This window comes from Balearica regulorum, chromosome 12 (genome assembly GCF_011004875.1).
Source record: "Balearica regulorum gibbericeps isolate bBalReg1 chromosome 12, bBalReg1.pri, whole genome shotgun sequence".
NCBI classification, from domain to species: domain Eukaryota; kingdom Metazoa; phylum Chordata; class Aves; order Gruiformes; family Gruidae; genus Balearica; species Balearica regulorum.
The window spans coordinates 14598737-14608875 of record NC_046195.1 but is presented as its reverse complement, the minus strand read 5'-3'; the positions used below and the strand labels follow the sequence as shown (position 1 = coordinate 14608875).

Below are 10139 nucleotides of genomic sequence, written 5' to 3'. Positions count from 1 at the left end.
CACTGGTTTTGGTGGGGTGGAAGCAGGTAGCTTGTTGAATGAGGCTGAACTTAATACATGCATTTTAAACATCTATCGGATTTGGGATCCAGGTTTCCCCTGTGAAAAATACTGGCTTCAGTGTAGTTTTGTTGATGTGCACGGCAGGCCATGCCATATGGCATAGTGTTGAGCCTAATGTGATAGGTGAACTCAAACAGCCTTGCAGACAAACCTAGAAATAGGTCTGCCACACCCAAAGCCTGCCACATCTTTTTTTGTTGTTGTTCTCCATATGTCAACAGAAGTTCAAAAATGAAGAAAGGATTAAAATACTGCCAGGACAGACATTGTGGAAAAAAAAGGGTTCAATTTTCTCATCATGTTTATTCCCCAAAGGTGTTGAACCGCCAGAGTCTGTCTCCCTCCTGTAAGGCAGTACAGCTGGCAGCACTGCAGAGCTGACAGGAGCTGGAGGATGCTCCACCGCATGCACCAGCACCAATACTGTCATCTCCATTTCTGCTTGCACAACCCTTTGTGAACACATGAACGCATCTTAGTCAGCATTTTTCATTTGGTGGAGTGAAATAATTTGATAAAGACTCAATGAAAGGCCAAGTCTGGTCACTGTTGTTTTACTGAACAGCCCATATTGCTCCCAGCCATCTGGTTCACGTTGCACCTTTTCTGTACACACTGGTGGGAAGCCCAGCAGGCCAATACTGAAGGTATCTTCCCCCCAGCCAGATGGACCTTCGTTAACACAGGCTGGAGAAGCACCAGGGAGCACAGGCCAGAGAGACCTGAGTTGCTAAGCTCATGTTCACCCCAGAGCAAGAGGGTTTAGTTACTGTATTAGCAAAATGGAAATAAAACTGAATAGAAGCGTTCTGAGATGAAAAGGTTCATACATACTGTAGGCATGGTTTTGTTCAAAAAACAGTTATCGTTGAGGAAGTCTTAAGGTCATTCTGTTCTGCAGCTGGTCCTTGAGAACTCATGGATTTTTTGATGATGACATAGAGTAGTTTGGTGAAAATAAATGCACTGATTTATTGATTGAGGGAGGAGTTAAACATGTATAGAAACAGTGAACTTGCAGTGAAGAAGGAACACAAAATTTTGACAGTTTGATTGATCCTGATTGGAAATATTGTGTTCTGTTACTATGAGGACAGCATGCAGAGGAAAACTCACTATCTTCTTCCCGATTTCCAGGGTGGTCTGCGGAACTGGAGAACAACCAACCTTCCACCCAAAAACTTACTCAATCATAAAACCGGCTCTCTGCAATTCTTAGCATATCTTTATCCTTTAAGATAGTACCCATATTTCACACAATATTTTGGGACATTATGAATAGCCCATGCACAAAATTGTAGAACTTACTTAAAAGTAATTTTGAGTATTATTTTACAAAAAAAAAAGCTGGTTTTCTCCAGATGGAGAACTGACTGACCACATTTTAGATGACATATTACAATCTTGCATTCAGACAAAGAAAAGAACCATATACCAAAGCTTTGACCAAGAACCTTTTTTTATTAACAGATACTCCCTTTATTTTAAGAAATGTTCAAGGAGCCAACTAAACAGTCAAATGTATTGTATACACTAAAATCAATTAAGGCTTTTTTCCAATCACCATTTTTTGCCCAGCTTACTATAGGACTTATCTCGCAGTTTCTTGTTTTACTCATGGATGCACATAGTATTTAAGTACTAAGAATTTTTACCATAACAAGTATCTAATTTCAGAATGGATCAAGAACTGTCATTAGCAGACAGTACAATTTTAAACTGGAATAATAAAACTGTTAAGTATCAAGTAGCTTGTTCCTCTAAAGTATGATGAGAAGAAATGGTCCTTACTGTAATAAACAGTTACACATTCTTGTTTCTATTGATTCTAGAATAAGAATTCACATCGCTCATTCGCTAATTAGAAGCAAATCAATGCAATCCTCACTACTATTTACCACATTTACACTGAGGCAGTTTTTTTGTTCAAACACAAATAGTGTATTTTATGCCTCCCAAAGTCATATATGACTATTAAAAAGTCATGATTGATGGATCTGATGCCTTTGGTTGGTCACTCTGAAGGTGGGTTGGTATCAAGATACTTTCAGCAGTCTTCATAAAGGATTTCATCTACTTGGACATCATTTTCTGCCACAGGCACTGATTCACAAATCTGTTCCCTAAAAGCCAAGGCAATCGTGTAAGGCTTTCCACTGGGATGTTTCATACATCTTTCAAGATAGGTATCATAATATCCTTTCCCTCTTCCCAATCTGTTGCCTTTTTTGTCAAACCCAAGGCCTGGCATGAAGATAAGGTCAAGACCTCCTGCAGAAAAATAAAATAAACATTAATGGATGCACTGTGGATTTCCTGATGGCCTGACTACATCCACATAACGTCAGACATTCGCAAAAATGCAAGCTTTCTATTTTGCAAAATGCTTCAACCTCTTTGATCAGATGAAAAATACTTTGAATACTGAACCTGTAAATTTACATTTTCATCTTATCAATTGTGTGCTAGATCAGCCGCAAAATAATTAGATCTTGAAAAGCTAGAAGGAAAAAACCCTACATTATAACAAATTTATTTTATCATTTTAACCCCACAATTCCAAATACTAATGAATATGACTCTAAATCCAGTCAGAGACTGAACTCAGGGAAATTAAATGCAGGAGGAATCACAAAATCAAATGAACTTCAACATCAGACACAAAAATAGAAAAGAAAAAGAGAATGAAAAGAAGACACGTAAGAGAGAGCGAGCATCTTTGTGACACAGCTGTAAGATGTCATGAACCTTCATTCAACCTCCCAAAAGCAAAGAACCTTGAATACAATATATTCTGAAAGTGGGTATTTGCCCTCTTAGATCAAGATCAAGATTTGAAGGCTTGTCTCTTCATGATGTCAGGTTCCTCTTCTCCCAAAGGACTTTCTTCCTGAGCCTCCAGCAATTTTCACTGTTGCTCCAGCAGCACACACAGGCATTCTGCTTGTCTGCCCTGAATATCCCTCCTTCTGGAGGGATGTATGGGCTCCCCAAGACTCTTCTGAGATTGCACTGGATCGGAACTCAAAATCGGTTCAAAAACTGAAACAAGCTGCATAAGCTGCCAATCATCTAGACAAAACAGACCCGACCGGCTGGTGAAACCCTGACAAAAGACTCCACCAAGCAGCCCCTGCTAAAAAGGCAAGGTCAGCTAAGCCCTTTTTTCTTGCTTTGTTCATATTCTGTGAACGGATATGGATCGGCAGCACGCCAGGCAGCCAGATACAATTTATACTCAGCTGCCCACTTGTTTCAGGAGTAGATTCACATTGCTGCCAGGCAGGCAAAAGAAAGCGGCTGCTACCTTGAGCGACCACAAGGCATGGAGGCAGCCAGTGTGCAGATTCCCATTACTTATGCAAGGCTTGTTCATTTAGTATGAGAAGTCTTGCAAGGACATCCTCTAAGCAAATGAGCTTGGCTGGCCTGGTGCTGACCGCTGAACCCAGGAACATTCCACTCGCTAGTTTCACAACGCAAGAAAGTCTTTCATTACTTGCTGCTGTAGCAGACAGAGGCTTAAGGAGAGAAGGGCAGGAACAGTAGTGGAAAGCCAGCATAGACTAAAACACAGCTGATACGAGTCTGGAAAGAAAGCAAATACTGTGTCTCAGTCCACTGCTTCTTTCTTCTTACAGGAACTGTATTTAACCTTGAGCAGCTTTTCTGTAACTAGCTTCTGCTCCTTCACCAGGGCTAGGATGTGTCGGGAGGTATTTTTCCACTTTTCCTATGTCCAAATCTACTCTCTCTTGCCATTTTGGATTGAGCTGCTCTCACTAGCTGAGGAATGACACCCAACATTCAAGGAGATGCGTGGGAGCAGGTACTGGAAGAGCCAGAGCTAAGCAGAGTTTTTCAGTTTCCAGGGAATCCCACCTGAGATCATGTATCAACTCCAAACTTAAAAGTTCACCTAAGACCAACTCATTTGCACACACTTCCCAGGCTCCTGGAGATTTCTTTCCACTGTTCATCATTCAGAGAAGAGTCACTGACGTGAACACTCATCCATCATGACCTGATGACTTAATTAGAACATTGATATAAAATATGCAAGGCAACACAGTGTGAAATGCTTAGAGAAGATTAATCCGGCATCATACAGTTAAGAAGCATGGCTTTTTTAAAGAGGTCAGGGGAGTAAGAGGAGGGAATGAGCCAAAGGGCAGACCACAGAATATTACTGCTTGAAATAAAAAGGAGTCTGACTGTCTTACCACGCTGCAGTCAACTTTTGACTCATAGGACAGACAAATGGCAAATGGCAAACAAAGAGGAAAAGAGGCATGAGGACAGAAGTATGGTCTCACCTGAAAAGAGATGCCATTTTTATGGTATCACCATGCACACTGATGGATGCAGCATGTCATGTCTACTCAGTTTGCAAGTAAAAATACATATTTGACAATTGACAGGCCTATGGACTAGGACCTAGAAACCAGCTGATCTTCTCCCCGTTAGCACGGTCAGTAATAGATTCTGCAGGTCAAATCCTCCCTGAGTCACTCCTGTGCTCACTACTCATCCTCTCCATAATTTGCCTCACATCGGCTTTGCGTAGGTATGCAGGTGGCCCAGAAACCAACATGTACCAAACACTAATGATGCACAGAAAGAAACACACTCTGCCTTACACTTTTTTAAGCTGTTTTCACTCCATGTGACTCTCATGGCAAAAAGCGGGAAACATTTGCGGTCGCTACTGCTGGCAGGTGAGAATGCACACAAGGGGCAAATCTGCAGAGTGAAAAGATGCCATTTCTCTTTACATTTGTATTACAGACAGGAAGAAGACAAGTCAGGGGAAGCACTAAGGAAAGAGGGAATTGGCATGAACAGTGCAGGGAAGAAAGATATTTTCTGTGTAGTTTAACTGATAGCACCAGGCACACTCGCGTGAATTTAGATGCAGTAAAGCACTGTGTTTTCTTCTGGGTACTCTGGAGAAAGAGAGTCTGTTTTAATGAGTCAGCTCCTTTATAATCATGGAGGGGTTTTATGCTGAATAACTCAAACAAGCTTGTGCAAATCTCAATATGAAAAATGATGCTGTAAATACAGTAATAGTTACCCTTACATGTTTCTTCCACTGGAGCACTGCGATACCGAATGCCTTCGCTCTGACTCACGACATGCTGTCTGATATCCATGCAGCTCACACCGCCCAAGATTTAAGTAAAATGCCAAGCAAGAATTTCGGTAGAAAAATGACAGAGCTACTCTGCAAGAAGCCTGAGGGCAGTTCAAGCAGCATTAGCCCCAAATCCTACCCCGGCATCTGGAATGAATGGCAGACAGCTGCATGGAAAAAAACGTTTCCCTGCCACATAACTTGGGGAGCAACAAAACCTCTTGTGGTGCCTGCGGCAGCGTGGGGGAAGAGCTGTCACAGGATGAGAGGTGACACACAGATGAGACCAAGATTGCAGACGCAGATGAGACCAAGATTGCGGGCACATAAGATTACCATCAGCAATGAAAGCACATCAACAGGATGGCAGGTGAGGGTAAGAACATCTTACCCCTCTTGGCACAGGGCCCTCATGCTCCCAGGCCCTTCCAGCCCTGCAGGACCACTAACTGCCACTCAGGATGCCCTGCAGGCTTGCTCCATTCTCAAATCCTACCCCCTCTGCTCCCACAGACCACTGTGTGAAATGGCATCCTTGTCCCTGAGAAGACAGAGCAGGTACTTGGGCATCACACACCACACCAATTTTTAGTGCCTTGTAAAACAGTCTAAGAGAGGTCTCAATGATCTCCACCTACTTCTATCCCTTTCCCTGTCCACGGTTTCCCATGTGTTGTAGACATTAATTGTTGGCTCTTGGATCCCTGAGGGTCCAGGGGCCCAGGAAAGAAAAACAAGAAAAGCACACCCACAGTCGAGAGGGCTTTCGCTATAGGTAATCCATGTTTCTCCTGAAATACTTGCATGTGGTCTGCAAATTGCTAAAGGCTGAACACACTCAAGCAACTCCAGCCCATGGCTTCTATGTAGAAATACCAATGCTTGTTATAAACTTTAATTAAGCTACTGGATATCCCAGTAAGGTTGGCAATTATGATGACAGTCACCTAATACTTGCTGTATCTATGACAGGAGCTCTTGTGGCCACAGCTCCTTCAACTGTGTAGCACCGTGCGTGAAATAATATACTCTGACTTATCTATCAATGTGGCCATACAATGTGGCCTGACACGGCCACACAGGTTTCATTTATACTGCTAAATGCAGCAGGGCCAGAAAACAAATTGATTTACAGCTCACAGGTGGTCAATACTGTTTAATTGTCAGCACACTGTCTGGCACTGCTGGTCCAAGTGACACCCATGACTGCTCCAGGGGACAGGATTCCCACGGGCAGCAGAGACAGAAGAGTACAGGTCTGGCTCCTTACACCCTGTGCAGTCCTCCTACATCAACAAAACTGTTTTTTCTTGAGACACAGACACAGGCTTTCTTGCCACACGCCAGAATATGCAACACAAATCCTCCAAATGATGCTACAAAAATAGTCCTGTGATGGTCTGCCATAAGGCCTCATATTATTAAAGATACTAGAACAGGGGAAAAGATTAAAAAACCCCCACAGCAGTATTGCCTTAGGGCCATGGAGGGATCACGTGAGCCCAAAAAAGAAGAGACAGGCCAAGTTCTGTGCAGTGTGGACAGGGCTAGTCTGTGCCACTTAGCCCTGTGTTATTTAACAGCATAGATACAGTCATAGCTTCAGAACCTGCCATGTGGGTGTACAGGCACACTCAATTTGCACTGACTTGCATACATCTATATAGACATACCTTATGTCACAGAGAAGTGAAATGACTTGCCCAGAGACTCAGGAAACGTGTGGCAAAACTACACGCAAAGGCAGGTGTGCAAGCTGCGTGTCCCCTGACTTAACCAGCAGACCAAAACATTAGCATCCCCTCTCTGGTGTTTTAAATAGGAATACATGGTTTCGCTTCCTCTAGACAGCTGCGGTGAATCTCCCCAGTTCGGTAGTGCATTTCTCATTACCCTTCATGATGATATCAGGTTTGATTTGTTCCCCAGGGAAGGATTTTCTCCTTGCACCTCATTACTTCTCTTCTCCTTAATCTGATGTTCCTATTTGAAATGCCAGCCGGCATTTTCAGAAGTGTTCTTGACAATGGTTAATTATAGAAGAGTCCATCAAACTGCACAGATACAGGTCATGTAAAGACTGCTGGGGAATTGTCCTGCCCTCAGAAGGAGCAGCCAGCATGGCTCCTCTCCTCCCAGGTTTGAAGAGGCTCCATCAGCCCACTGCCACCCGCCATGTGGGGTCACTCATCTCCCCCTGCACAGCTAGACAGTCCTAATGGAAGATGAAACCAAAATGCTCTTCCATCCCAACTTTTCATCCCTCACCGCCACTTGCTTTGTGGACACAGCAAAGCGCCTGGGACCCATCAAAGTGGGAGCCAGGACCCTTTTGATCCTCACCTCCAAAGCACTTACAAGAGGATGAGGCAGTGGCTGAGCTGCAGCAGCTCCTGTGTCCCTGTAAAGAACAGCAATGTGCTCATAAAAATCATGCTCACAGCACGCCTTTCTGAGCTCAAGCCTACAAGACAGCAGTCAGCTGTGCAGTTCGAGCTTCTCCCTGAAGCACAGAAGTTCGTGCATCACTTACGATGTCCCCACAAGGATGGCCTGATCCTCCCAGCCTGGTACCTTGGGCAAGAGCAAGCTTTTCAGCGGTTGGTTTTTTTTCCACGCACAGCTCGCCCTGCGGTGGCAGAGAGGGACTGCCCCTGCTTGGCTCAGATGTGTAAATGATTACGTAACGTGCAGGACCAGCAGAACCAGGACAAGAACAACCTTCTGTTTAAAGGAAAGGAGTGTTTATGGTGTTATGCACGCCACAAACAATGTCAGATCAGTCTACACACAACCTCTGTGGAGCTGACAAATACTTGAAAGCTGTTCATTTACAAGGAATGAAAGCTTACTTTGGTTCTTTTCTGATCTAGCAAGGACCACAATGGAGGAAAAAAAACAAACCCTCTGGCAGGAAAACTTTACTTTTCAGAATTAAAAGGGTGCAGTAACCATCTGCTGCCTCTATATCTGCTACCCTGGCACAGAAGAAAAAATTAACTCAGTCACTTGATCCCAACATTTTCAATCAGTCTTGGTATGAGCCAATGAGTTGGAATAACTCAGAAAGTTCTAATTAATGATAGAGTCGTTACTGTAACTTTAATTATTTTCAGCATCAGCATAGTTAGGCCTCTTAGGTAGGTGTAAGCTTCTCAATATATACCTTATAGGGCACAGATCATCATCTTGTTCTGTATTTAGACAGCACCTAACACTGTGGTCTGGGTTAATCACCAGACCTTGTGGAAAACAACTCCATAGAAGTAAATATTTCAATTATGCTGCAGCAAAACAATTCCCTTCCCCTTTATGACTAGTACTAAACCTTCTCCCTAGAATGCCCCGGGTGTCTCTCGCACCACTACTGAGGTTGCTAACAGCTTGGTATTTCCTTCCAGATAAAAGTTTTCTGCCCTTTGGAAAAAACCTGCCCTTGGTTTCAAACTTGCCCTTGGTTTCTCTGCTATTACACGCTTGCCTTGGTATAAGGTCAAAAAGGGAAATGTCAGATCTGTAAACTACAGGCCTAATCCAGACCCTACAGAGGTGTGAGGTTCCTGGAAGGGCTGGGATTGCTTCCAGAGGAAACCAGCTCATTAGTCCGACTGAACCTCGGAGAAGCCAGATACTGTTATAACCCCAATCGAATGAGGAAGGAGGCAAAACCATTACCCTTTGCTGCAATTGATAAGCATTCGAAAAAGTCATTCATCCAAAAACAAGGATCCAGTAACACAAGTGATTGCAGACATAAAGTTATGTTGCTTAACTTTGCCCGAGCCAGTCTGCTACGATGTAAATACAATCCCTTACACAGAAAGGGAACTTTCATCCGATAATTCGTATTTGCTCACATGATACAGCTGTTGGAAATCAATATCAGAAGCTCAGCATGAATCCTCATCTCCCTGGAAACCCAAGTTACAACACAAAGGATCAGATCCTCGGTTACTGTAAATCAGCATTGCCCCTCTGCACCAGCCTTGGGAACTACACGAGAAATACCCCGAGTTACTGACACGAGTTGGAGAAAAATCAATTCTTTTCTCTTGTAGGTATTTGTTGTTGGTTGTTCATAAACAGCTCTCCTCTAGTGCTCACTCTGTTGTCCCCTTATGATCCCAAACAATTACCTAACAGGACTAAAAGTTGTGTTTCATATTAGATTGAAAACCCGGCTCCTTTTAAATCACATGCAGTAGCTTTTCCTCCAGGTGTTTCCCCCGTGTGAACACCTTTAATCATGCAGTACCACTACACTTCAGCAGGACTTACTGTTTTCTAACTATTCCCAGACATCTGTTGCTTCAGAAGGAAAGCCAGAGAGATGCTCACTTTTTACCCAGCACACCCTAGCCAGGCACAGGGATCAAAAATCAAAGTACCACATCCCAATCCCACAGGCTCCATCCATGGTCTCCTGCCATGGGGCGCACCGTGAGGCCCTCAGGGTTAATGCTCACCTCATTCAGGGAGAAATGCTTTTAACACCAGGGACAATCACTTGCTTTATTTTCATTTCTATTTGTGTATGGGAATTGCAGGCACCGGAAAGGTTTGGTGTTCTTTTGTCTTCTAAAAAACTTTTTGCCCACATTCATGCACATCCGTAACCCACCAATCTACCTTTTACATACCTATAGATGCCAAGCAGACTATCTCCTCTGCAATCCACACGCCCCAGGTAACTGGTCCACTAGCATGACTGAGACAGCTTCTGTTATTACTTCAATAAAATATTTTGCAGAAAATAGAACCATCAGCAGAATCTACAAACAAGCACTGAGCAACTCAGCGTTTATCTGTCTACTCATCCATGTCAGTGCTTTGTGTCAGCATGAAACATTGGTCTCCACAGTTCACACTTGCCCTTCTGAACTACAGCATAATAAAATATTTATACTTCTCCCTGAGAAGCTACATGATAGCCATCAGT

General features: G+C 43.4%; 1 protein-coding gene across 2 annotated transcripts in view; it reads right to left on the bottom strand.

Moving 5' to 3' along the window:
- Positions 1–1012: 1012 nt before the first annotated feature.
- MTHFS (methenyltetrahydrofolate synthetase) overlaps positions 1013–10139 on the bottom strand; it is a 24239-nt gene continuing 15112 nt past the window's right edge. For both annotated transcript variants that reach the window (XM_075764347.1, XM_075764350.1), the window contains exon 3: positions 1013–2334. In XM_075764347.1, the coding sequence (XP_075620462.1) occupies positions 2111–2334 (224 nt within the window). In that variant the 3' untranslated portion in view covers positions 1013–2110. The remainder of the gene's footprint in view (positions 2335–10139) is intronic.